Source organism: Neodiprion pinetum, chromosome 2, assembly GCF_021155775.2.
Source record: "Neodiprion pinetum isolate iyNeoPine1 chromosome 2, iyNeoPine1.2, whole genome shotgun sequence".
In the NCBI taxonomy this organism is placed as follows: domain Eukaryota; kingdom Metazoa; phylum Arthropoda; class Insecta; order Hymenoptera; family Diprionidae; genus Neodiprion; species Neodiprion pinetum.
Window position 1 is genome coordinate 33,442,636 of NC_060233.1, and position 23,615 is coordinate 33,466,250.

The following is a 23,615-nucleotide window of genomic DNA, read 5'->3' on the forward strand; positions in this document are numbered from 1 at the left end:
ATAGGGAGGTCGTTCTGCACTGTGATTCGCAGATACATTGATTCACTGACGTTTTGTGTAGTAGCGCTGAGTTCCCCAGCTACACATAATTCGATACTCAATGACTGAAGTTTGCGGTAGACGGGGAACGATGAGGAACGGAGCGAACCACGTGATCAGCACTGGCCAATCAGCTGTTTAGCTTTGTGCTACCGCCAAGCTCGTCTCGGCTCTACTTGCACTAAAAAGCTGTATTTTACTGACGCGTTGTTAATGTCGTGATAACGATTCAACGAGAAGCTGTGTGTCGCGCACGATAGCGCGGTTAGTTTATTTTGATAATTCGCAATATTGTTGATACTTGGTAACCGGGTTTTTACAATATTTACTTCACAAATAGTGCAATGCCGGAGTCGCCATTTTGGTGATACGTCGAGTCCGACCTAACTATTGCACTTATGATCTTTTTATTTTCACGCGAATTTCAGTCCGCTTACGGGATCATATTTGATACCTTCGATATCCAGAAGCATCAGTGATGACCCAGCAAAATAAAACGATGAATTTCTTGATACACGACGCAAATGGTAAGTCGTCCAACTGGCGCGCCAACAATCGGCACGCACGGCTCCGTCTCTGAATATTCCTTGTCGAATGAAGTGTGAAACAATACCTCGTGCGATCAACCGAGGAGCACGTTTTCTAACCAAATTTCACGATTCTTATATTTCGCATATCCATTTCTATTTGGATTCGTCAATTTGATGGCAGGCTCCTTGCTAAACTCAATCACGTTAAAACGTGTGTTTCGCGTTTACTACCAGAATACCGCGAACGAAAGAATGCAATTTTTGCAATCTTTGTTTGTAACCGAATCTTACATTAATAATCTTGATCGAGATTTCTTTCTAAGGATTTACAGAATATCCCAATCACTTTCATTTACTTATCGATAACTAGAACATCCCACTGTATAGTTCTGGATTTCCTTACGTTAAACTTACAATTTACACATTGACACTGACAAATTCTCTGTTCTTTTATTGATATACTTGTGGAATCCATGAATAATAAACAAACATATTTAGTACTGCTCGCGTGATTGTAATTGGTTCACTTTCATTGAGAAATAGCTATTGGAAATTGAAGATTAATGTTAAATGATATTGCTGTTTGGTATTCCTATTTTAGTTAAACTAGCTGTATTGTTTTCACGTAATAACGTGTATTGATAATCAGACGTACACTGAATATCATTCTTGTAGATCTCAATTAGGATATAAATAATTCATTATTGTTCTTCTTAGCAACAAGAGCATTCCTTATTTGCCTTCAAGATCAATCAGTTGATTTGCCTCTAAAATTTGTGTACTACAGCAGCGTTGACTCTTGAAGGACGAATGCCATTCAATATGAAATCTTAAATATTTCAGTATTCCCTACTGCCAAACACTTGATACTACTCAGAAGAGCCATCTAATGTACATACATTAGTTGATTAACTGAAGTTTTGGATCATATAAAATTGTTAATCTGTGATATTTTAAAAAAAATAAACTTTCTTACAGGCCAACCACAAGTTATTAAAGTGGTTCCGAGCACGCCGAATAAAGCACTAACTGGGCTTGTTAGCACCACAAATTCCGGGAGTTTGAAGGTATTCAAGACACCTGGCCAAGATACCCAAGTAAATATCATTTAAAATATATAATCAGACTCGCAACATTTGTATCATTTTTCTAATAATTACCATATATTGAAAAATTGCTCTACCAATATTCAACAGGTTTGCAAACATATTTTAATTATGTTATACAATGAGTACAATCCATATTATTCTGCACTCCCATCTTGCATATTTTTTACGGTTCCCATTTGTATGACTACTGAGTATGGTTCATAAAGCTTTCTAAGATGACACTGAAGCTCATATTTATAGACCTATTCGGATGAGCTGATTCATATCACAATTTAACCCAATGGCCACAAACAGGAGTTCTCAAAACAAAAATTCAAACTGTCTCACAACATATAGTATTTCTGACGTGTGCTATCTTGTACATTTTTTAATCAAGGGATTCAATAGATGATACGCAGAATTATCCCCGCCTGCTAGTGTAAGCTTCAACTTTGTATTTACAGGGTGCCCAGTGGTCAGTTAAATGTGTAGCAATTCGGGGGATATTGAATCACTTAGTGAGTGGGCACCCTGGGTTCATTGTGATGATATTATGACCATTACTGTTTGCACACTTAGGTCTTGTCCAGTGGGACACAAGTACTGAGAACCATCAGTTTGCAAGGTTCTTCAACACCTGGTCAGCGTGAGTATTACAGATTCTTACCTAGTTTCTTGCAGTACATATTGACGGATCCTATGGAAACAGAAGTATTTCGATGGGTCGGATAGAACACTTATATTTTGCCGCGCAATCTAGAATGGACGTAACTCAAAAAGTGTTACAGCATGTCCATACAGAGCTCTATACACAACTTTTAGCATCTTTTAAGATAGATCCGTTTTAGGTTACCCAGTGAAATACGGCCTTTCTATCTGGACTGTCAAAATATGTTTGTTTCTATAGGACCCATCTATATATCTGTCTTTTCAGTTATCAGAAAGTTCACATTTCTCATGTAACAAAATATTTTTCTATTAGGCTTAGTTACCATCCCTGTACAAAGTGCAAAAATGTCATCTGTAAAAGCTGGGGAATCTGTAGTGACAAAAACAATACAACTTACAACTGCTCGAATGGTAGGTTACAACATCATGAGCATTGAGAAAATATGAATCAGGAGCTATTCAAAAAAGACATTAGCTTTTCCTGGGGGATCCTGGATTATGTGGTAGTAGCATAAAGCACACTGGTGGGGGTGCAGATGAACATAATGTTCAGTTACTGTAGGTAGATTTTTAATCATCTGCAGCCCAGGTTGATTTTATTAACGTTAGCTCTACTAGTGTGGTAATATTATATATTATATTAATTTTTATCATTTTGTTAAAAAGTTTCTATTGAAATGAGAGTTTGTATTTTCAGTACCTAAAAACTATTAGAAGTGGATTTGTTAAATATCAATTCAGGGGGATTAAAGTAAATGAATCCATTAAACAAAGTTGATGTATTTTTTGAATGGCCTCTGATAAGCTTGATTGGATTTTGTGTTATGATTTAATTTTTTTATTCAAATCTTTCCATTCAACAGAATGATTTTAAACAAGCGTTGGTATCCCAGCCTCAACAACAGGCCAGCAGTCAACAGCAGATTGTCAAAGATCAATCTGGAAAGACTTTCATCAGCCCCATTTTGGATCACAGTGGTTCGAGGAAACGACAGGATGTCGAGAGCAGCGATTTTACCCCAGAGTAGTGAGCTTGGACTATTCTTAATAAAAAACTGAACCTTTTCCTGACGGGGTTTATCTCTGAATATTGAATGATGCACACGTTTGGTTTTGAAATACATATCACGATGAAATATCATAGAACTATTGATCGTCAAGTAGCACAATAAATTCACGAATCTTTCAAAAAGTTCAAAACAGAGGACAGTTTAGAAACTTATCTTTAAATAAAACATGAATCATTGATTTCAATTTGAAATGTGCAAACACATGTCACTGATATTATCTGACTTATTTATCTTAAAGCAGCGACAACTTTTAAGCATAGGATGCATATCAAAGTATGTGTCTGAAATCGGGAAAGGGTTCGTTTTCCAGATTAATAGATCTGTATTAAATTTACAGCAAACGGAGAAAAACAGAAAAAGTTGGAAAGGGGCTTCGCCATTTCTCTATGAAAGTCTGTGAAAAAGTGAAAAAGAAAGGTACGACATCATATAATGAAGTTGCTGATGAATTAGTTGGCGAATTCACCAACCCTGCGCACATAAATTCGTTAACTGATCAGGTAAATATCTTTTATCATCGATATTTGGAACCTTGTTGTCTTTTCAGGCAACTCACAGATAGTGCTTCAAAGTTTGATCTTAGGTGCAAAAGTACATAGAGAAATGATCTCAGTCTTGCCAATGAGTGTCAAAATTTGCTTATTCAATTCCAATTTCACTCAGGATTAATATCTCTTTTGCAGCAGTACGATCAGAAAAATATTAGGAGACGTGTATACGATGCATTGAATGTATTGATGGCAATGAATATAATCTCCAAGGAGAAGAAGGAGATAAGATGGTTGGGTTTGCCCACAAATTCGTTGCAAGAGTGTTTGTCGTTAGAAAAAGATAAGAAAAAGAAAATAGAGAGAATCAAAGCCAAAACTCAGCAGCTGCATTCGTTAATTTTGCAGCACATATCGTACAAAAATTTAGTTGAACGCAACCATAAAAACGAGAATTTTCATGGACCACCTAAACCTAATTCTGCTATACAGTTGCCATTCATAATAGTTAATACCAGTAAGAAAACTGTTATTGATTGCAGTATTTCAAACGACAAGTAAGTGTCAGTCTTTCTTTTTCATGTAGTATTTTTTTACACAAGATTAGTTCATGTTTATAATTTACAGGAAAGTTCGATTTGCATATTTTACACGTATCTACGAGTAATGCTTCTTATAATATTTGTATTACTTTCAGAACCGAGTACCTGTTTAATTTTAATGATAAGTTTGAGATCCATGATGACATTGAAGTTCTGAAAAGAATGGGTTTAGCCTTTGGTAAATACTAATTTAATACTTTGTTCCAAATATTGATAAATTTGCACGAAAATCTCGGTACAAATGTACATTTGCTTCAGGCCTTGAGAAAGGAGAATGTACTGATGACGATTTACGGAAAGCAAAAACTATGGTACCAAAGTCCCTTGAAAAATACGTTGAGCGTAAGTAGCTCTAGTTACACTTGATTTTATTTTAAGGTAAAGGTGCTGTGGCATAAATCTAATATTATCAACTAATATCCATAGAATTGGCCTCTGGGGATTTGGAAAGATTCATTCCTGTTACAATTCCTGGGCCGAGTACATCGATGGATGAACTGGAAATAAAATTAGAGGAATCTGGATCTCGGCCACCTTCTTCTTCTCGTACCTCTCTTTCGGAAGATCCTTTGTCTCCACCTTCCCAGTTTTTCTCTGAGGAAGAAGATGAAGAAGAAGAAAGCGACCAGGACGATCAAGTCGACAGTGATCTTGAGGCTAACTAGCATATCCATTCATCATCCTCTTAACATATTTGGTAACCACGAAATTGGGCTTGCGGTGTCGTTTGAATTACACAAACGTAAAATCATTTTTATAGAAACACTTTGCATCACCAGGTGCTTTGTATTATTATTGCGCCACGTTGCCGAAATCGTTGGATGCAACGGATTGATTATACAGTGATTGAATTTTCATGCCTTCTCACTGAAATGGAGTCTCATACCTTACTTGGTTGGCTAATTTTTGCTGACGAAATGATCGAGACAATATCAAGGAATACATCTTAACATTGCCGAAACAATCTATTTTGGCTGTAGGAAGACTCCAGAATTACATTCATGTTTCAAAACAGCTGAAATTAAATTTAATATTACTGGAAGGTATATTGTGTTGCAGGTTGAGAAGTGTAATGAACTAATAACAGCGAGTAGGGTACATGTCACTTTCTTTCTTTTATGGAATAGCATAAGACTAATGCGTAAACGTCCGTAAATCGTATTTCATGCCACTTTGATTGTTATTGCTCGGATACGAAAGCGACGAGTTAGCTAACCGACGTGCACAGGGACTGAAATTCGGTGCTATTTTAATCATGCGTCGTGTCGTGAATTTAGACACTTTAGAATGTATGTACTATAAATAACACAATTATAATCTTACATTAATATTATTACATGTATAAAATATATCTATACCACTCATTTTCTTATGGCACGTTTATGATATCTGTGGTTCACAGCAGGACGCAATATAGCAAAGGAATACAGAGAGAGGTCTAACTAATTTGAAGTGAATAAATTGTAAAATTATTACAAGTGACTGTATATTTTTTTTTTCTTCAATTCAAGTTTTTAATACATTTTTATTATTTCTGTGTAACTTTACTATTCCGGATATAGAATGCCAAATTTTTATTTGAGCGCAATTTTTTCCGTTAGAAAACATATTTAATTCACTTGATATGGAAAATTCATTGAACTTTAAAAGATTACTTGTAGAAATTTATTTTATGCATACTGCTGTATCGATTTTGCGTATTTTATTAAATTAGTCTTTTACCCAAAATAGGAATTTATGTTGCAGTTCCAGTAATACAAAGTAATCATTAGCTACTTATTAATAATTAATATTCTTCAGTTTAGAAATTGTTATTATTAACAGGATTAAGTGTGATACGATTATTTAGAAATAGGTATTTACGTAATTTCTCTTATTTCCGAAATATTTCAACTCTTCGTTCCATTAATGAGCATCTTGTAAATGTTTAACATGGCTCAATGCGAATTTTGTTTTTGGATCGAAAAAATATTTTTGAATAATATATAATAATTGCAATCTATGATTAGGTTTGTAAATGATTTTAGAGGTCAGCTACCTACAAACATGTGTTACTGACAGTAACTGATCTGATACTGAATATGTATCATGAGGATAGGGTCTGTAAAGCAGCATCTTCGGACATATGTCAGAAAAGTGTATCTTGTACACAATAATTATTACAACATTTCACAAATAGCTGGATTAATTGAATGATTGTAAATAAATTTGGACCTCTCATTTATATTAATTGGTCGTTATTAAATTACTATGTTCATGCTATACTTAAGCTTGTCTGAATTTTTACCATTATTTAGGCTAATGCAATTTTTAATTTTCAATTGATATATGAGGCATTATATTCTGGCTAGATGTAAATAGTTTTCAATGCCATTTAAACAAATTAGTTTCATCTTTAGTTAACTAGGTTCTTTCTATTATTAGCTACTTCTGGTTAACATGTGTGTGCTATATAGATACATTGCTCAGATTGTCACAGCATCCTAAAATCTGAGTTGTAAAGCAGTTCGTGATATTTTGCTTCATTAAGTTCATAATAATTCTCGCGAAGTGAAATGAATATTCAACAGAGTTATCTAACAATGATGAAACAAATATTTTTATAAGAACAGTTTATTCAGCATTGAGTGTTTCATTTTTTGTAACACAAATCATTATATCGGTATTACTCGAACTTATCAAGTTTGAAAGAATTTAAGACCTTTGTTGATCACAGTGTTCATCAGTTCAGATCCTCATCATCGAACAAATCATCGAAATCTAAAATAAATATAGTGTTTTTATCAATGCACATTTCCTGCAGCGCTTTTATAAAAGAATAAACCTTTTTGGCACAGAGTAAAATATATCTTCATCATTATTTGATACAAAACAAATTCTTACCATTGAAAAAGTCAGCATGCACCGCTTTTTCATTAGCAGCAAGATCCATCAACAATCCACTGGATCCACCAGCCTAAATAATGAAAAAAAAAAACATCAATAACTTGCAGAGTATGCAATTTTTTTTACTACCGAGCAATTTGATCTTGTTTGTCTGGCTGACGGTGTGAGGGTATTGGTCAGTGACGAGCAATTCTAAATCAATGCAATGCAGATATACAATCTAAGTGATCGTCAGCCCAGAAATTAAGTCACGTTTGACAGCTTTGGCACGATGGTTTACGATTTGAACGTATGTAATTTATGTTTTAGAATGTTTAACGGAACCTCTTCAAGATCCATATATGGACCAGCGCCTTCGGGGAACATTTCATCGGCCACAACAGTAGGTTTCATGTCGACACAATCAATTACTTGATTTGAAACAACAATTCGACGTAGAAATAGGATGAAAAATTCATATGCAATTGTTCTAGTTTAACCATTAAGTGTACATACCTATATGGAAACGTTGACTTGAGAATTCGTAATCAACGACAAAAAGAAAGAGATAGAATTACTAAGCAGTGGTCTCATTCTCTGAGTCGGTAACAGTAGGGAATTTCTGTAGTGCGAATTCAACTACAGAAAAAGTGCGCACCGAGTCCAAATTTCCTAGAATTCGTCCAATAAACAGGCAAGAAAACCAGTGAAACCACACGTAAACGCACTTGTGTAGTTGAATTTGCCATAAGATTCTAAACGAAACCATTAGCGAAACAGCAGTGCTGCCTTTTATGCTCCGCATTTCGTATCGTGTTTCTCGTTTTCGTCAACGTCACCGTCCTCATAGGTAGAGAGGATCTTCCTCTCTGCCATAGCTTTCTCTTTTTAATCAAGGCTCACTGTGAGGTAGTAGTCCATCTCTATTAGCTATGGTGCACAAACACAACTGACTTAATACACCTGCATATCAGGACAATGTGTGTGAGTGGTGAAGTGGCACGTAGAGCGTAACCTCACAATGTTCTGTCATATTGTAATATTTTGCTCTATGTATTGTAAATAATTAATAGAATAAATATTGCGCGTGGATTCTGCACCAAGTACACTGTTTGCTCTTCGTACAGGTCAAAAACGAACCCTCAAAAATGAAAAAATCTGAAAAACTATTAGCAGCCAGAAAAAGGGTGAGAGCAGAGAAAATATAGTTATCTTTTCTGCGAACTTTTCGCTATTATTCATTACCGATAATTTCTAATCAAATGTTCGTTGTAATTACTTTGTGTAATATTTTCAAAATCGAAAATTGTAATGTACACACACAACTCACATGAATTAGTATCACATACTATAATGGATATTTCTGTATCATAGCTCAAGGAATTCCAAATGAGTAAAAGAAGTCACATGGCAGATGATACTTCAAAAGATGTAAACGAAAATACAGAAGAATCTACTCCGTCACAGGTGAAGAGAATTTCCGTTGTCCTTATTTAATCTGAACGAAGGTAATACCTTCATTAAAAAGTTTGATCTCTAACCATTAACATGGGGTTTACTTTATGTTTGTACAGATCGATAATACTTTTTATAACTCTGATAATAATTACAACTACCGGAAAATAGGGTCCCCAATAAAAGAGACTCAAACACCATCAATAGACAGCCAAGTTTCTGAAGCCCCTCAGCAAACTTCAGAATCGCATGATTTTTTGGAATTCAATTCCAATGGTGATATCACTTCTGCTGCAACAAAGCTGGTGAATTCTTCAAATCCTACTAGCGTTTTTCAAGACACTGTTGATTTCACTGTTCAAGAAAAACTGTCGGAAGGTTCCAGTATTATATCTAATTTCACAAATATGACAGATGATGTTTCTAATAAACATCAAATTAATGACAATCTGATTAATGTTGAGAATTATTTTACCTCTCAAAATATAATGAATAAAACAGATGAAATTGATTTAGAGCAAGACATTTTATTAAAAAACGAGACACACAATGTAAATGCTCATGCAGAGTCAACTAATAATCGCAGTGGTTTACATACTGAGTATGAATCATTGGTCGGATCTCAGGCGTTGCAGAAAGAATATCTACTACAGATGACATCTGCCGTCACAAACATATTGTCAAGTGATATGGAGAGTAAAGACGTGCCGCAAGAACTTACCTCTGATTTGGAACAGAGAAATCAATTCTTGGCATTCTGCTTGCAAGAACAAAAAGAACTTGTTAACCGATTACATCTTGAAGTCAGCCAATATGTAAGTTTGGTGAAATCATTGGTTCAGACCAATTGACCAGCTAAAATCTTCATATTAAAAAATTATACAATTTCGATGAATTTTTTTTATATTCACAGAGGACGAGAGTGTCAGAACTAGAAATGATAATGACTACAAAGGATACAGAATTTGAAGCAAAGCTTTATCACGAATTGAATCCACTCAAAGAGCAATTACAACTTCATGCACAAACAACTGGCATTCTTGTAGGAGAAAAAGCTGAGCTTACTGCTGCCCTCGTTCAAAGTCAAACAACTACCAAGCAAAAAATTGGTAAAATTACTTATATTTTGTTAATATAGACTTGGTATTACACGCTAAAAGTAAAAATTTTATACAGTATAACAGATTGATAATCAATTACTTTTTATCAGCTGAAGTCGAAGAATTAAATGGAAAATTAAAATCGGTCCAACTCCAAGTCTCTGATTTAGAAAGGGAACTGAATTCTGTGAAAAATAGTAGCGAAGATGTCGGAAAAGTGAATAACCAGCTTCAATCTAGCTTCTACTCTTTAGAGGCGAAGTATTCTCAAGTGAAGTAAGTTTGCGCAGTCATGGGCCCTCATTATTACTCTTTTATGACATATCATTGGATCTTTATTGGACGTTTTTATATTCTAAGACAAGAAAAAGACGACTTGGAATTAGAGACCGCTGAATTAAGGCAGAAATTAAATGTTAAAAATACTGAGTTAACTAACATTCAACAAGAATTGAAAGAAAAAACTGCCTTACTGTCCTTGAATGAACTCCGAATACAACAGGTACTTACAGTTTATTATAATCTCTATTCGGAACTCTATGATCAGACCTAAAATTGACCCGAAAATGCAGTGGAAATTAAGTGTCCAGCATGCCATATTCCAATCTAATACCTAGTTACAGATGACTTCTACGACACAAGAAACCCAAGGTATCAGTGAGCAACACCATGTAGTAGCCGCACTGGAACAGCAGTTGAGCCAATTAATGGAAACTCTTAAAGCTGTCAGTAGTGAACGTGACGAAGCTAGTAACCATTACCAAAATTATGTTCAACAACTGAACAACCAAGTTACCACTCTTGCTCTGAAGGTAAGCCAACACGAATTTGCAATTTTGATTGCTGTTCTTAAATTATATTTAAATTGCAACGCTGATTACTGCAAATATTTTTCTGTTGCATCTTATTCATTTATTAATTATTTTTTAGCTCGAGCAAACTACAAAGGAGAATGCAGAAATAAGTAGTCGAGAGCACAGCCTTATTCAACGGTTGTCCGATCTAGAACGCCAAATACAAAGTCAGAAAGAAATACCTGAATCTACACCTCCTGTTATCAATGACAATAAAGAGCGAATTGATGAGTTAGTCAAAAATATTGATCAACTCACTTTAGAACGGGATAGTCTTCGAGCAACACTTCATGAAAAGGTGATTTAACTTTCTGGCTGAACTACAATAGTCCTCTAGAATGAAATTGAATATTTTACTTTGTTTTCTTCCATCTAGGATTCAGATATCGATGCACTCAAGCAAGAAATGGAAGAGTTGCAAGAAATGCGTGCAAGCAATGCTGAGGCGTCCCGTTTAGTCTCTGCTCTAGAAGGTGAAAGATTAGCGGCAGCTCGGGCTGTCTCTCAAAATCAACAGTTGAAACAGCAGTTGAGTGAAATGCAAGATGCTTTCGTGCAACTTGTGAGTTAATTTAGAATCATTATTTAGTACATTGTCAAAGAAGCACAGTTTGTGAAAACAATTTTTTCACTATAGAGCAACACAAAACTTGATTTGACGGAGCAGTTACAAGGAGAGAGGTCGATTGGAAGAAAATTGAATGCTCGGTTGAATGATACTGAAAATGAAGTACAGAAATTGAAAGATGAAATGCAGGAAAAGGATTTACTCATGGCTGAGTTAGAGAAAGAAAAATTACACATGGCTCAAATTGCAGATCAAATGCAACACTATCAAGCTCAGTCTAATCAGGCTAGTACCTTGCAGCAAGAACTTCACAATGCGCAGGTAAATGTGACTAATTGGAACCATGAAATGTGCTTGTATACAAAATCAATTTGTTACCAATACAAACATTGGAATTTAGGAACGGATCGAAGTTTTAATGAAAGAAAATCAACAATTGATCAGCGAATTGAATGCTGGGACGATGTTGAATGATTCAACCGTTCAAAATCAAAACATTATACAGCTCAATGGTGAGTGTAACTTGCAAGCATTGAATGACGTGGAAAAACTAAAATTATCAACAGCAACAACACAGACTGACAATGAGTCGTATAGTATTGGTGACACGGCCCCGCCAATTAGCGAACAACAAGCAATGATGTCAGTTTCGCCCGAAGCTGTGAAAAAGTTGGAGGAACGATTTAAACATACTATGGAACGTGTTGCTGAACTCTCAGACGAAAAACAAAGATTGGAACATCTCGTTTTGCAGCTTCAAAGTGAAACCGAAACTATAGGTTAGCGTAGCCACACTGAACCGTTATATTTCAGGTGTAATAAAACCAGGATGTATAATTAAACATCTCTTTCAGGCGAATATGTTACATTGTATCAAAAGCAGCGTGGTGTCCTTCAAGAAAGGGCTAAAGAAAAGGAGGAAGCATTCCGCCAGTTGACAGAACAACGAAACACACAACAGGAACAGCTGCATAAACTCAAAATGCTTGTAGCTGAATTAATTAAAGAGAAAACTACGTCTACCACTACATCTGCATTATCGGATAGTACAAACGGTATATATTAATTCCTGTATTCAGTCCACATTGCTATTTCGATTATGGATTCTAAATGTTTGTTGGTTTTCTCGAATTTTTTTTTTTTTTTTATACATTGTTTCATTTTTAACATGTGTTTTCTAGAAGATGGTCTAGAAGCAAGCAAACATGTGGAAAACAAGACATCCTGTCAATCGGAAGTAGTTGCAGTCAAAGATAAAACTACGTCTCAAATTCTTGATCTTCTGACGGAAATTAAAGAATGCAAGGATACGTGTGCCTTGGAACCTAACTTCCATCCATGCCCATGGTGTTCAGGAAACTTGATTACAATTTAACCTTAAAACCAGTCATTAACTTATATTGCCTTAAAATTATTCAACTCTCAATTATTATGATTACTATAAACATATTCCTAAACAGAACATGTCAAAATTGTACATAAAATGTTGAAGTATTTCATAAATTTATACAATGTAGTACTTTCTTTTCAGTTTTCCTTTGTTCACTAACTTGCTTGTTTGCCAACTTATCGGCAGACTGAAAGTTATGAATTAAATTTTTTTTAAATTTACTCTCATATATAATTATTTCTAGGCTTTCAACAACAAAAAGTTCATTAATATTTTGATTATTTAACATAAACGGGTTGCAAGTAAATGTGAGCATTAAATAAAAATAGCCACTGGTCTTGTTGATGAATAAATTTACAAAGGAAAGGAATTGAAATGAGATATACACAAGTTAAATAAACTACCATAGAATAGTTTTATTGATAAATTTTGTTTTAATTTTTTGAGTAAGAAATTTAACTGTGTTTAAGCTTTCACAGCATATTTCCTGATGGGGAATGCAGATCGCTTGCGAATTTCTTTCAGAGTCTTACGACTCGCCTGGTAAGGAGTCAAGGCCCTGCGAATTGCTCTGGTCTTCTTTGGCCTCAAGTCTAAGGGCTTGTACTTCTTATTCTTGAACAAGCGTCGTAAATTCTCCTTTTGATACTGGTGCATAACAATGTACACACGAGCAATAGCTTTGCGAACGACGCGACTGAAGGTAAAGAGAAATTCATTGTAAATTAGGCAGCTTTAGTCATTCATTACATTTGACAATAACAGTAAACCGGCTACTACTTATCACATAAATATAACATAAGTGATTCAGAGCGAAAGATTAAACTATAAGGGGTTAGAACAGCTTACATTTTTGAGAGTTTGGAAGCGGCACCTCCTGTCACTTTGGCAACTCTCAAATTCGTCAATTCAGTTTTGAGCTCATCGAGCTGTTTGAGCAACTCCTTCTTGTCTTTCCTCCTCAGCTCGGAGCACTTGACCTTACCCTGAAATATCAATAGAACACTCACATAACGTCACGCTTAGAACACCTAAACAACAATTCCACATGGAAACCGCCAATGTAATAATGTTTTATTCAGGTTAAAAGAAAGAAGCAAGTCTAGATTATGGGTATGATTTTACAGACCGGCAATACGTAAAATTAAGCTGAATTTGTGTATTTTATTTGTAAAATTATGTATGAAAATGGATTCTTTGGATAAATACGGATAACCGCAGTAAGAAATCCACAAACCATCTTGCTGCTGTTTGGCTTGAAGAAAGAGGGATTCGTGACCGGAACCTGGATTTTAGCTACAGGAAGTCAAGGATTTCAATTCAGTGGCCGTATGCATCAACACTTTTGTGTTCTTTCGTATAAAGCCATATGTCAAGTTAACAAAATTCAAAAAATTGACAAGACAAATATTCTTAACATATGAGTTAGTTTGGTTTAGAAATTTTTCAAATTCGAAAAATATTCTTTCATAAAGCATCTGTTAAATTACAAAACTTTATACCGACTTTACGTTAACGATGCTGACTTAAGAGTAGTTAATTATATCTCCCACAGAGCGCGCTGTCACCGAGACTAACTGTGAGTAGTTATTTATTGTAGAGATCTGAGGACTAGCATTAGCTCCGTAAGTGGTCGTAAAATTCAAAATTCGCCTGACGTCGTATATTACGGCAATCCTCTAAAGCATTTGATCGTGTTGCGTAAAGCTTACGTGGTGTTTTCACTCGGCCATTGAGACCACAGAGATATATAAAAGACGTGTTCGAAAATTGACTGACAGTACGGTCAGCAATCTTTTATCTCTTTTGCGCTTCCAAGTTCGTGAATAGCTCTGACTCTGTCCTAGGGAATTTTGAGTACTGTCAGTCAATTTACGAACACGGCCAAAATAGAGCGTAAGCAACGGCGTAAGCGACCTGTGAACGGATTTGAATCGGTTCTTAAAGGACAGAAGATAATAATTCTCCCATCCTCTCTGTCTCTCTACCCATGGAGTGGGGCCAGGAGAGGGGAGAACAGCTAGGCTGCTGGGCTATGCATAAGTGTGTGTGACAGCGCTTTATTTTCATCACTGACAGCGCGATGCTTGCATCGTTCGCTTGTCGCCTAACCTTGTTGCAATATTTTCGTTTAAAATGATAGTGAGAACATTTCCAGTACAGTGGTTTTTCGTGATAGTATTAATACTCTTAATTCTATATTTCAAAATAAGAATCAGTTACCTTGAAGAAAGTACTAAAATCCTGCGTAAGTATTTTTACTAATTTATCATTAATCAAATGTGATACAACTTTATGTTATATCACAGATGCATAGAAAATTATAGTCAAACAACGTTCAACCTGATTCTGTTAATTTCAGAGAATGCATTGGCTCAGATGGAAAAGCGAAACAACATCGAATCGCTTAGTCACACTGAGGACAGCCCATTATCAAGTGTCGATGATGTGGTCGTGATATACAACAGAGTACCAAAGACAGGCTCCACAAGTTTTGTGGGCATAGTATATGATCTATGCAAACAAAACAAGTATCATTCCTTACACATCAATGTCACCAACAACATGCATACACTTACTCTTCCAAATCAGGTATTTACTAAGAAACCATCTATTGCCCCAGGAGTTGACAGATAAATGTGCTAATTTTGATTGAAACAATCCAAACATCCAAAATTTTGTGCACAGTGTTTGACCTCTAATATACTGGTATAGAATCACGTGCACAAAACTGAAATGCATTGTTTTATTTAACAGAAGTTCAAATGTTTCGGTATTGAATGCATATATTTGAAGGAATTAAAATAGCGTTTACGATAATAGACTTATCTTTCAGGTACAATTTGTAAATAATATTACTCAATGGGATGCAATGAAACCAGCTTTTTATCATGGTCACGTAGCTTTTTTAAACTTTGAAAAGTGAGTATCTTTGTAAGTATTTGAGAACTTTGAGAGAAATTCAATATATTCAACGACTTAATTGATTATTTTCAGATTCGGAGTTAAGCGTACACCGTTGTATATAAATTTATTACGAAAACCTTTGGACAGATTCGTATCTTATTACTACTTTCTAAGATATGGAGATAATTTCCGACCACACTTAATAAGAAAAAAGCATGGCGACACCAAGGTATTATCAATTAGCATATTCCGCTTCTTTCTTCCTTGTAAGATTATCCTTTGTGAAGATAACATACCTTACATCTTACAGACATTCGACGAGTGCGTCAGACATGGACAACCTGACTGTGATCCAAACAATATGTGGCTTCAAGTTCCGTTCCTCTGTGGACACGAACCTGCTTGTTGGTATGAAGTTTTTACACTTAATATGCTTGGAAATCAATTGACTGAGAATTATTGTGCAATTTCTTATCTTTTATAATCACAAACGTATATTTAGTTGAATGTAATGATTTAATTGATTAAAGGGAAGTCGGTAATCCATGGGCAGTTGCAGAAGCTAAAAGAAATGTAGAAAAACACTACCTCCTAGTTGGAGTCACAGAAGAATTACCAGAATTTGTACAAACTCTTCAGGCTACACTACCACGATTTTTCAAAGGAGCCTATGATCACTTTATGCATAGTAAGACACGTGTTAGATATTAAGGATTGATAATAGCAAAGCATAGCATGTTTTAAAATTCAATCAAATTTTTAATAATTTTTCTAGTCTACTACTTTTATCCACTGGCAATGTCTTTACAATATAACGCAACTACAGTTTGTGATAATTTAAAAAAATCTCAAATCAATTAATTTTTTCAGATAGCAAGTCCCACTTACGACAAACTACCCAAAAAATTGACCCTCTCCCAGAAACTGTGAAGAAAATTCAAAATTCGCAAGTATGGCAGATGGAGAATGATTTATACATGCATGTTTTGGCTCATTTTCACGCAGTAAAAAAGCGTGTTATAAACTCAACGCCGCAGGAAGCGAATCAACACTTCATGTATGAAAAAATCAGACCAAAATGAAATTAAACTATGGTAAATTTAAGAGTATTGAAATATTTTTATTTAGTGAATCGACACCTTGTATCTGAAAAAATTAAACCAGTTGAGTATAAACTTTATTGAATTAAAAAGTGTTAAAATTTTTAAAAATTATTCTTGTGTATGGTTTTCAAGTGGTCTTTCTTGTTTTTCTTTACAATTTCATTCATATCAAAGAATTAAATATTAACAATCATCATATATATATATTTATTGTTATGTGCAATGTCGGAATTAAACTGATCTTTGTGATAATTGTGAACTATTTATTTCTACTGTAGTACATTGCTCACAGAATTCCGTATGATTTTTCTAGGTCGTAATATGAACATATAAACAGGATAAAGACCTCGTGGAAGTCTGGATTGTTTTTGTTCCTTTACAGAAGAAAATCCAGCCAGATCGAATAAACGTTGTAATTCCTTCAGTGGGCGTGTTACTGAGGAATCCTGTGTATCAACTTCAACGTTTTCAGAACTTGTTATATTTTCTTTTACTATTACCACGCCATTCTCTTTGAGTCCTGCCCTGTTGAATATATTTTACAAAGTTACAGATTACTATTTTACATTGTAAATTATACGGTAAATTCTCATTTCCACTGCAAATTACAATACTGAAACAAAATATGAATAGCAAATGTTACTAACTGACAGTGGCTGAAAAATTTTATAAAATCGTCATCTTGTAGATGTCCTAAAACCCATTGACACCATATGACATCATACTTCCCTACTTCAGGACAAAAGTTTTGCAGACCTGTAAGAGTAATATCCTGTAAAGTATTATATGTAAATTATTTAAGATTCTCAGGCTTATACTTTCATACCTATGGGAAAAAATTCCCCAACTCTTTTTGTACGACCAGCGAGGTAAGTTTTTGCTGCTTCTAGAAACTCGGAATTTTGCTCAACCAAATCAACTTTTTTGAAGTGTTTGGTAAGTAGATGTTTTGATATTCTGCCAATCCCAGAACCACAGTCTAAAGCATATTCTTTTCTCGGAGGATTTTTTAACTGAAACGTGCGTTATATGGAAATCACAGAATATAGATCAAAATATATTTTTGGAATCAGCCTTCAGATGGATTCCAAAATTATACGAAAGCACATGTGGGTTTGAATTTTGAGGTTACGTTCCTAGGTATCTCGGCATCAATGTGGCGAGCATCAATAAAATATTTATGAAACACAATTTTGTGTAAATTTGACTGAATACCGTACCTTGAAGGCTGATCTTAGAAATAATTCCGACCCTTCGATATCTGTGTTCGAAATGAACCCAAATCCTCCTAACATTCCATCCTCTGTGGCTGGGACTTTAGACCAGTAGTTGGCAGCGTCGGAATAAAAATTTTCAGTCCTTTTGTCATTTTTCTGAATATCATCCATTACTAAATTGATATTTTTAAGATTTGAGCACTTTTTCTAATTTGTTATACACATCACTTTAATTGTGTAATTTTAAAATGTACCCGGGTTATTCAATTTTTATATTGTGACTTTATTATGATTATTATTGTTTTCCTCGACCGTTCCAAAAGGCAAACTTATTTACCCGAATGTGTTTGTGCATCTCAAACACGATTTTTATGGCTGATTTCAAACTATTTCAAATTAGTGGTCAGGTTTTTTTGTATCGTGGTTTGTTGTTTAACAATCGTATTATCATTCCCGGTCCCGTAAAATACGCACGTTAAACAGTTTTCATACATTTACCAGAACTGTTAGTGAGTATTCATCTGTTGTCCAGCGATAACATCGAAATTTAATAATCTGCTTCAACCTTCATTTCAGTTACTAACCGTTGTGATATAATTCAGGACTTAGCCTAGATGAGTCGTTGAGGATTTTAGAAACAGAAAATGAGCAAGTATAGGAGGAAGCAATCGTCGACAGAAGACAGTGACAGTGACAGCGAAGAGGAGAGGCGCAAAAGGGATATTAAGGAAAGGGATGAATTTGCCAAACGTCTCAAGTCCAAAGATGATACGAAGGTGCGCAAGGTTGCTACACCAGCTGGATCCGGGGCTGGTAAGTTTAGGCAAAATGTCCTAAGTTGTTTTATCAGCTTTATACAATCACTTAGTGGTGACATTCATACACTTAATATTATCAAATTTGCAGCGGAAGCAGCCAAGAGACTTAAGGTTATGGAAACTCAATCTCGTGATAAGCTTATTCCTAAACTTCGCGTCGAATCGCGGAGGAAGTATTTAGAGAAACGAAAGGAAGATAAGGTAGCTGAGCTCGAGGCTGACATATTAGATGATGAATATCTCTTTGGAGATGAGATGTGAGTTTTACAGGAGTAGAATACTTTTCTGGTTGGATTGAAGTATTGATTTTCAAAATTATAAATCAAATTCATTTAACAGCCTGACTGAGCGCGAAAAGAAGGAACGAGAACATAAAAAGCAGCTACTTCAGCTTGCCAAAGAGCATGAGAAGGCGCGTGAAATGGAACGGGTGCAAAGGTATCACATGCCTCATGAACGAGGCAAAGATGCTGTTGAGCCTGAAACTGTTGACCCAGAACCACCGCAATCTGAGCAAAGCAAATGGGAGTCGGACCAGATGTCATCAGCAGTATTTCGTTTTGGGGCAAAAGATAGAAAAGGTAATAATTCTTCTCACAATTATCAGTAAGATTTGCTTATTTATAATTTTTAAGGAATATTTAATTTTTTACAGCTAAACAGGATTATGATCTGTTGCTGGAAGATGAAGTAGAGTTTGTCCAGGCGCTGCAGATACCAGGAAGCTCCAAGCATAAGAAACAAGCTGTTTCTCCTCCGAAGGAAATGAAAGTTTTAACTACCATTGAAGAGACACAGAAAAGTCTTCCTATATATCCTTTTAAAAATGACTTGATACAGGCTATCAGGGATCATCAGGTGAAATTTGATATCTGTATTACGTTACTCTCATTCATTTGCCTTGTACTTTTTTTACTGTAAGATTTATGTTATGTCTGAACAGGTGTTAATTATTGAGGGAGAAACTGGTTCTGGCAAAACAACTCAGATTCCACAGTATTTATATCAGGCTGGTTTTGCTGATGACAGTAAAGTCATAGGCTGCACTCAGCCCAGAAGAGTTGCTGCAATGTCTGTTGCCGCAAGAGTTGCACATGAAATGGCTGTTAAATTAGGAAACGAAGTTGGATATGCTATTCGATTTGAAGACTGTACTTCTCAGCGTACCCGTATCAAATACATGACTGACGGAACTTTACATCGTGAGTTCCTTAGTGAACCAGATCTTGCTACTTACAGGTATTTGTCCTTAAGTGTATGCTTAACTTTTTTCAAAATAATAAAACCTAATTTCTACTTCATGAAATTGTACAGTCAGTTTAATTTATTGCATAGATCCATGTTTGACAGCAAAAAGTCATTATATAGATCCATATACCTATGTAAGACTACAAGTAAAAGTATCGAATCTGATTGAATTTTCAGTGTGATGATCATAGATGAAGCTCACGAAAGAACATTGCATACAGACATTTTGTTTGGTTTGGTCAAAGACATAACAAGATTTCGTACAGACCTCAAGCTGTTGATATCTTCGGCTACACTAGATGCCACAAAGTTCAGTGAATTTTTTGACGAGGCACCAATCTTTCGCATACCTGGCCGAAGATTTCCTGTTGACATTTACTATACAAAGGCACCAGAGGCTGATTACATTGACGCTTGCGTTGTATCTATTCTTCAAATACACGCTACTCAACCATCCGGAGATGTACTTGTCTTTCTTACTGGTAAGCATTTATTGAATTTGCATTAAGTAAAAAATGTAGTTCGAATATTTTGTTTTTATATTCGTGGCTGAGCTATGTTCACAGTTCTGTAACAAGTTTGACTGTATCTGATAGGTCAGGATGAAATAGAGACATGCCAGGAGATGTTGCAGGAACGTGTCAGAAGATTAGGGACTAAATTGGCTGAGCTTCTTATCTTACCAGTTTATGCCAACTTACCCAGTGATATGCAAGCAAAGATATTTCAACCTACACCTCCTGGAGCTCGTAAGGTAACAAATATTCCATTATGATTTTGAATAGTTGTTTAAACTTCTTCTGTTAATTACAATCGAGCTGGTTATTTGTTAACAGGTAGTCCTAGCAACAAATATTGCTGAGACATCATTGACAATAGATAATATCGTCTATGTGATTGATCCTGGCTTTGCCAAGCAGAATAATTTCAATTCTCGAACAGGAATGGAGAGCTTGATGGTTGTTCCAATTAGTAAAGCTTCAGCCAATCAAAGAGCAGGCAGAGCTGGCAGAGTCGCCCCGGGAAAATGCTTCCGCTTGTATACTGCTTGGGCATATCAGCACGAACTTGAAGATAACACCGTTCCCGAAATACAGAGGATTAATCTTGGTACAGTATATTTTCAAATTGGCTGTCAATCGCAGAGATAGTCTCAAAGTTCATAACTTCGCCAAAGGCAGAGAACAACGAACGTCATTATATTGGCAATTCCACTCATTTTTGTGACACTGACATGATGTCTATTCATCTGATAGAGATATCTCTACAAAGCGACTAGAAATGAAAAATAAATGTTTCAAGTATACGTTGATCTACTTTCCTTGGAAAAACAGAATAATTTTGTATATTTAGACTTAGTATAAAAATCGCATTTTGGATAATTATTGATTCAAAATGTCTGTTCTGGAGTCAGTGTTATACTATTAGGGAAAGAAATACTATCTGTGAGAATAACAGTCTAAAATAGGAATATGCAGATCCCGTTAGCGTGTACATGAACAAAATTAATAATGCAGGTAATGCAGTGTTGACATTGAAGGCACTAGGCATAAACGATTTGGTACATTTCGATTTTTTGGATCCTCCACCGCATGAAACCTTGGTCTTGGCATTAGAACAGCTATACGCACTAGGGGCTTTAAATCATCGTGGAGAACTGACAAAACTTGGTCGTAGGATGGCGGAGTTCCCTCTAGACCCAATGATGGCCAAAATGCTCTTAGCTAGTGAACGCTATCGTTGCTCAGAGGAGATAGCGACTATTGCTGCGATGCTATCTGTTAATGGAGCTATTTTTTACCGTCCGAAAGACAAGATCATCCATGCAGATACTGCAAGAAAAAATTTTCACGTTCCTGGAGGGGATCATCTCACTTTACTGAACGTTTACAATCAGTGGCAGCAGAGCGACTTTAGCACCCATTGGTGTTATGAAAACTTCATTCAGCATAGGTAATTTTTTGTCCTAGCTTTTTTATCCCGATCGTGTTCAGGTTCAACGCTCAGTATCTGCCATTTACAAATGAATATTGTAACAATGAATTAAGTATAATTTAATTTTCATTCTTGATAGGTCCATGAAGAGAGCTAGGGACGTCAGAGAGCAACTTGTAAGCTTAATGCAAAGAGTTGAAATGGAGTTGATATCTGGTATTGATGAAACAATTAACATACGAAAGGTATTCCTGCTAATTGAACATTTTCACTTGATCTGATTATTTGTTATTTTTATGTGTGTATTGTACATTTGATATTACTTTATAACTAATTTGCAGGCAATAACGGCTGGTTACTTTTATCATGTTTCACGCCTTTCGAAAGGTGGTCACTACAAAACAGCCAAACACAATCAGACTGTTTCCATCCATCCAAATAGCTCTCTGTTCCAAGAACTACCTCGATGGCTGCTTTATCACGAGCTCGTATTTACTACCAAAGAATTCATGCGACAGGTAATGATGTTAGTTAACATTAGTTTTGAAATAAAAATCACGCTTATGTCCAAGTTCTGGAGAAGAACTTAGTTTCTAACTTAATCAATCATTTACAGGTAACAGAGATCGAAAGTAAATGGCTTCTCGAAGTAGCACCCCATTATTATAAACCGAAAGAACTCGAAGATTCGACAAATAAGAAGATGCCAAAAATTACGGGTAGATCAGGTCCTGATGGAACAAATTGATGGGAAAATGTCTTAGTTGGATTAAAATAAGGCTGTGCTTGATATTTGTGTTGATGAAACTAATCAATGGGCACGATTATAAATTTGTTTCATACTTCATTCAAAGAGTTGAAAAATTGGCATGCACTTATTTTTGGTATTGTTTACGTATTGTATTTTGTAAATATTAATTGAAGCACACTTGTCATTACTGTACAATAATTCAAGTGATACGACTATGCAGTTGGATGAGTTTTTGAAAACATGATATTTCTAACTGTGACGTACATTAGGAAGTGCGAAGCTTCGGAATCTAATTTACTCAAGGTAAAAAGGTTGATACTGCGTTACAGGTAAAAAGTAAATAAATAATTAAAATATTACGTTATGTACTTTTTTTTTATACAGATCTGATCTGCAGCTTAATTATGGTAACGGGTACTTGCCTGAAGTGCGATATTTTCCAGAAACGAGAATAGTTGCTATAAGTGCATTGAAGAATTTTGAGAATTTTGAAGAAAAACTTCCCAGGCGATTGTTGCTTATCTCATGGGAGGATAGAGAAAATTATATGGTTGTAAATTTAGGAATGCCAATGCTACGTTTTATTCTTTCGTAATTTAAGGCTGAAAGCATTGAGTAACCATCAATAGAAGGTGATTATTTAATGTTGAAAGTTTCGAGTCCGGTTTTCTAATTAGGGGACGAACGTTATCTCGTCGCATATCTCTATTTTTTCTTCGTGTAGCCAAGTCCTATCTGTCAGGAGCGTCAAAACTCGTGCATATTTATGTATTTATTTGTTGTATCAAATCAGAGTTCTTGCCCCGGGCGGTAAGTTCATGGGCAGGCAAAAAGGAAGAAAGCCAGTTCGAGGATTGCGAACACATTGGACGAAGATATTTTACTTGATAATAGAATATAAAAAAAAATTTGAATATA

The 23,615-nt window shown here is 35.3% G+C and overlaps 7 protein-coding genes across 16 annotated transcripts; 4 read left to right on the forward strand and 3 right to left on the reverse strand.

The window, feature by feature from the left end:
- Nucleotides 1-175: 175 nt before the first annotated feature.
- On the forward strand, nt 176-6,710 carry Dp (transcription factor Dp). 5 transcript variants are annotated; one of them, XM_046611673.1, is made up of 11 exons: nt 176-303; nt 468-566; nt 1,548-1,666; nt 2,237-2,303; nt 2,640-2,737; nt 3,190-3,353; nt 3,734-3,896; nt 4,080-4,441; nt 4,582-4,664; nt 4,745-4,828; nt 4,913-6,710. In XM_046611673.1, exons 2-11 carry the CDS (start codon nt 518-520, stop codon nt 5,149-5,151), a joined length of 1,428 nt encoding a protein of 475 aa, XP_046467629.1. In that variant the 5' UTR covers nt 176-303; nt 468-517; the 3' UTR covers nt 5,152-6,710. The 5 variants fall into 5 exon arrangements, with proteins under 5 accessions (XP_046467629.1, XP_046467631.1, XP_046467630.1 ...); XM_046611675.2 differs by having other exon boundaries at nt 177-566; nt 4,083-4,441; XM_046611674.2 differs by having other exon boundaries at nt 177-566; nt 3,190-3,350.
- A 470-nt stretch (nt 6,711-7,180) lies between these two features.
- Nucleotides 7,181-7,873, reverse strand: LOC124212014 (COP9 signalosome complex subunit 9). Its single transcript, XM_046611689.2, has 3 exons — nt 7,697-7,873; nt 7,370-7,442; nt 7,181-7,246 (listed from the first exon to the last, which is right to left on the reverse strand). Exons 1-3 carry the CDS (start codon nt 7,763-7,765, stop codon nt 7,209-7,211), a joined length of 180 nt encoding a protein of 59 aa, XP_046467645.1. The 5' UTR covers nt 7,766-7,873; the 3' UTR covers nt 7,181-7,208.
- Nucleotides 7,874-8,165: 292 nt separating this feature from the next.
- LOC124212002 (golgin subfamily A member 2) lies at nt 8,166-13,339 on the forward strand. 4 transcript variants are annotated; one of them, XM_046611667.2, is made up of 14 exons: nt 8,176-8,538; nt 8,726-8,818; nt 8,926-9,111; nt 9,433-9,621; nt 9,720-9,915; nt 10,017-10,182; nt 10,267-10,408; nt 10,524-10,718; nt 10,837-11,058; nt 11,137-11,322; nt 11,398-11,649; nt 11,729-12,107; nt 12,183-12,383; nt 12,510-13,339. In XM_046611667.2, the coding sequence occupies exons 1-14, from the start codon at nt 8,500-8,502 to the stop codon at nt 12,701-12,703; spliced, it is 2,640 nt and encodes an 879-aa protein (XP_046467623.1). In that variant the 5' UTR covers nt 8,176-8,499; the 3' UTR covers nt 12,704-13,339. The 4 variants fall into 4 exon arrangements, with proteins under 4 accessions (XP_046467621.1, XP_046467620.1, XP_046467622.1 ...); XM_046611665.2 differs by having other exon boundaries at nt 8,166-8,538; nt 8,926-9,621; nt 12,513-13,339; XM_046611664.2 differs by having other exon boundaries at nt 8,171-8,538; nt 8,926-9,621.
- LOC124212013 (Ribosomal protein L35) lies at nt 13,110-14,082 on the reverse strand. The gene is made up of 3 exons (XM_046611688.2): nt 13,956-14,082; nt 13,568-13,704; nt 13,110-13,415 (listed from the first exon to the last, which is right to left on the reverse strand). Exons 1-3 carry the CDS (start codon nt 13,956-13,958, stop codon nt 13,184-13,186), a joined length of 372 nt encoding a protein of 123 aa, XP_046467644.1. The 5' UTR covers nt 13,959-14,082; the 3' UTR covers nt 13,110-13,183.
- A 691-nt stretch (nt 14,083-14,773) lies between these two features.
- On the forward strand, nt 14,774-17,481 carry LOC124212007 (Heparan sulfate 2-O-sulfotransferase). Of its 2 annotated transcripts, XM_046611680.2 has the most exons (8): nt 14,774-14,966; nt 15,081-15,310; nt 15,555-15,640; nt 15,716-15,854; nt 15,936-16,033; nt 16,156-16,313; nt 16,496-16,719; nt 17,042-17,481. In XM_046611680.2, the coding sequence occupies exons 1-7, from the start codon at nt 14,855-14,857 to the stop codon at nt 16,705-16,707; spliced, it is 1,035 nt and encodes a 344-aa protein (XP_046467636.1). In that variant the 5' UTR covers nt 14,774-14,854; the 3' UTR covers nt 16,708-16,719; nt 17,042-17,481. The 2 variants fall into 2 exon arrangements, with proteins under 2 accessions (XP_046467636.1, XP_068989569.1); XM_069133468.1 differs by having other exon boundaries at nt 14,775-14,966; nt 16,496-17,481.
- On the reverse strand, nt 16,998-18,582 carry Ntmt (N-terminal methyltransferase). Its single transcript, XM_046611687.2, has 4 exons — nt 17,949-18,582; nt 17,555-17,741; nt 17,376-17,484; nt 16,998-17,253 (listed from the first exon to the last, which is right to left on the reverse strand). The coding sequence occupies exons 1-4, from the start codon at nt 18,114-18,116 to the stop codon at nt 16,998-17,000; spliced, it is 720 nt and encodes a 239-aa protein (XP_046467643.1). The 5' UTR covers nt 18,117-18,582.
- Nucleotides 18,170-23,056, forward strand: l(2)37Cb (lethal (2) 37Cb). 2 transcript variants are annotated; one of them, XM_046611669.2, is made up of 13 exons: nt 18,170-18,454; nt 18,522-18,758; nt 18,852-19,020; nt 19,103-19,344; nt 19,419-19,621; nt 19,707-20,002; nt 20,189-20,493; nt 20,608-20,765; nt 20,848-21,121; nt 21,529-21,964; nt 22,086-22,191; nt 22,288-22,464; nt 22,563-23,056. In XM_046611669.2, exons 2-13 carry the CDS (start codon nt 18,590-18,592, stop codon nt 22,692-22,694), a joined length of 2,667 nt encoding a protein of 888 aa, XP_046467625.1. In that variant the 5' UTR covers nt 18,170-18,454; nt 18,522-18,589; the 3' UTR covers nt 22,695-23,056. The 2 variants fall into 2 exon arrangements, with proteins under 2 accessions (XP_046467625.1, XP_046467626.1); XM_046611670.2 differs by having other exon boundaries at nt 18,548-18,758.
- Nucleotides 23,057-23,615: the final 559 nt, after the last annotated feature.

What these genes read in the sequence shown, in the direction of transcription:
- LOC124212013 (XM_046611688.2), bottom strand. An exon ending in GCTTCCAAACTCTCAAAAAT is followed by an intron (nt 13,416 to 13,567) that starts GTAAGCTGTTCT and finishes CTTTACCTTCAG; the next exon opens with TCGCGTCGTTCGCAAAGCTA.
- LOC124212014 (XM_046611689.2), bottom strand. Translation starts at nt 7,765, where the DNA reads ATGAAACCTACTGTTGTGGCCGATGAAATGTTCCCCGAAGGCGCTGGT. An exon ending in CATATATGGATCTTGAAGAG is followed by an intron (nt 7,443 to 7,696) that starts GTTCCGTTAAAC and finishes TTCATTATTTAG; the next exon opens with GCTGGTGGATCCAGTGGATT. An exon ending in GCATGCTGACTTTTTCAATG is followed by an intron (nt 7,247 to 7,369) that starts GTAAGAATTTGT and finishes TATTTATTTTAG; the next exon opens with ATTTCGATGATTTGTTCGAT.
- Ntmt (XM_046611687.2), bottom strand. Translation starts at nt 18,116, where the DNA reads ATGGATGATATTCAGAAAAATGACAAAAGGACTGAAAATTTTTATTCC. An exon ending in TTCTAAGATCAGCCTTCAAG is followed by an intron (nt 17,742 to 17,948) that starts GTACGGTATTCA and finishes CGCACGTTTCAG; the next exon opens with TTAAAAAATCCTCCGAGAAA. An exon ending in TGGGGAATTTTTTCCCATAG is followed by an intron (nt 17,485 to 17,554) that starts GTATGAAAGTAT and finishes TTACTCTTACAG; the next exon opens with GTCTGCAAAACTTTTGTCCT.
- LOC124212007 (XM_046611680.2), top strand. Translation starts at nt 14,855, where the DNA reads ATGATAGTGAGAACATTTCCAGTACAGTGGTTTTTCGTGATAGTATTA. An exon ending in CACTTACTCTTCCAAATCAG is followed by an intron (nt 15,311 to 15,554) that starts GTATTTACTAAG and finishes CTTATCTTTCAG; the next exon opens with GTACAATTTGTAAATAATAT. An exon ending in CTATGATCACTTTATGCATA is followed by an intron (nt 16,314 to 16,495) that starts GTAAGACACGTG and finishes TAATTTTTTCAG; the next exon opens with ATAGCAAGTCCCACTTACGA.
- Dp (XM_046611673.1), top strand. Translation starts at nt 518, where the DNA reads ATGACCCAGCAAAATAAAACGATGAATTTCTTGATACACGACGCAAAT. An exon ending in TAAATTCGTTAACTGATCAG is followed by an intron (nt 3,897 to 4,079) that starts GTAAATATCTTT and finishes TCTCTTTTGCAG; the next exon opens with CAGTACGATCAGAAAAATAT. An exon ending in AAGAATGGGTTTAGCCTTTG is followed by an intron (nt 4,665 to 4,744) that starts GTAAATACTAAT and finishes CATTTGCTTCAG; the next exon opens with GCCTTGAGAAAGGAGAATGT.
- LOC124212002 (XM_046611664.2), top strand. Translation starts at nt 8,500, where the DNA reads ATGAAAAAATCTGAAAAACTATTAGCAGCCAGAAAAAGG. An exon ending in ATGAACTCCGAATACAACAG is followed by an intron (nt 10,409 to 10,523) that starts GTACTTACAGTT and finishes TCTAATACCTAG; the next exon opens with TTACAGATGACTTCTACGAC. An exon ending in AAGATGCTTTCGTGCAACTT is followed by an intron (nt 11,323 to 11,397) that starts GTGAGTTAATTT and finishes TTTTCACTATAG; the next exon opens with AGCAACACAAAACTTGATTT.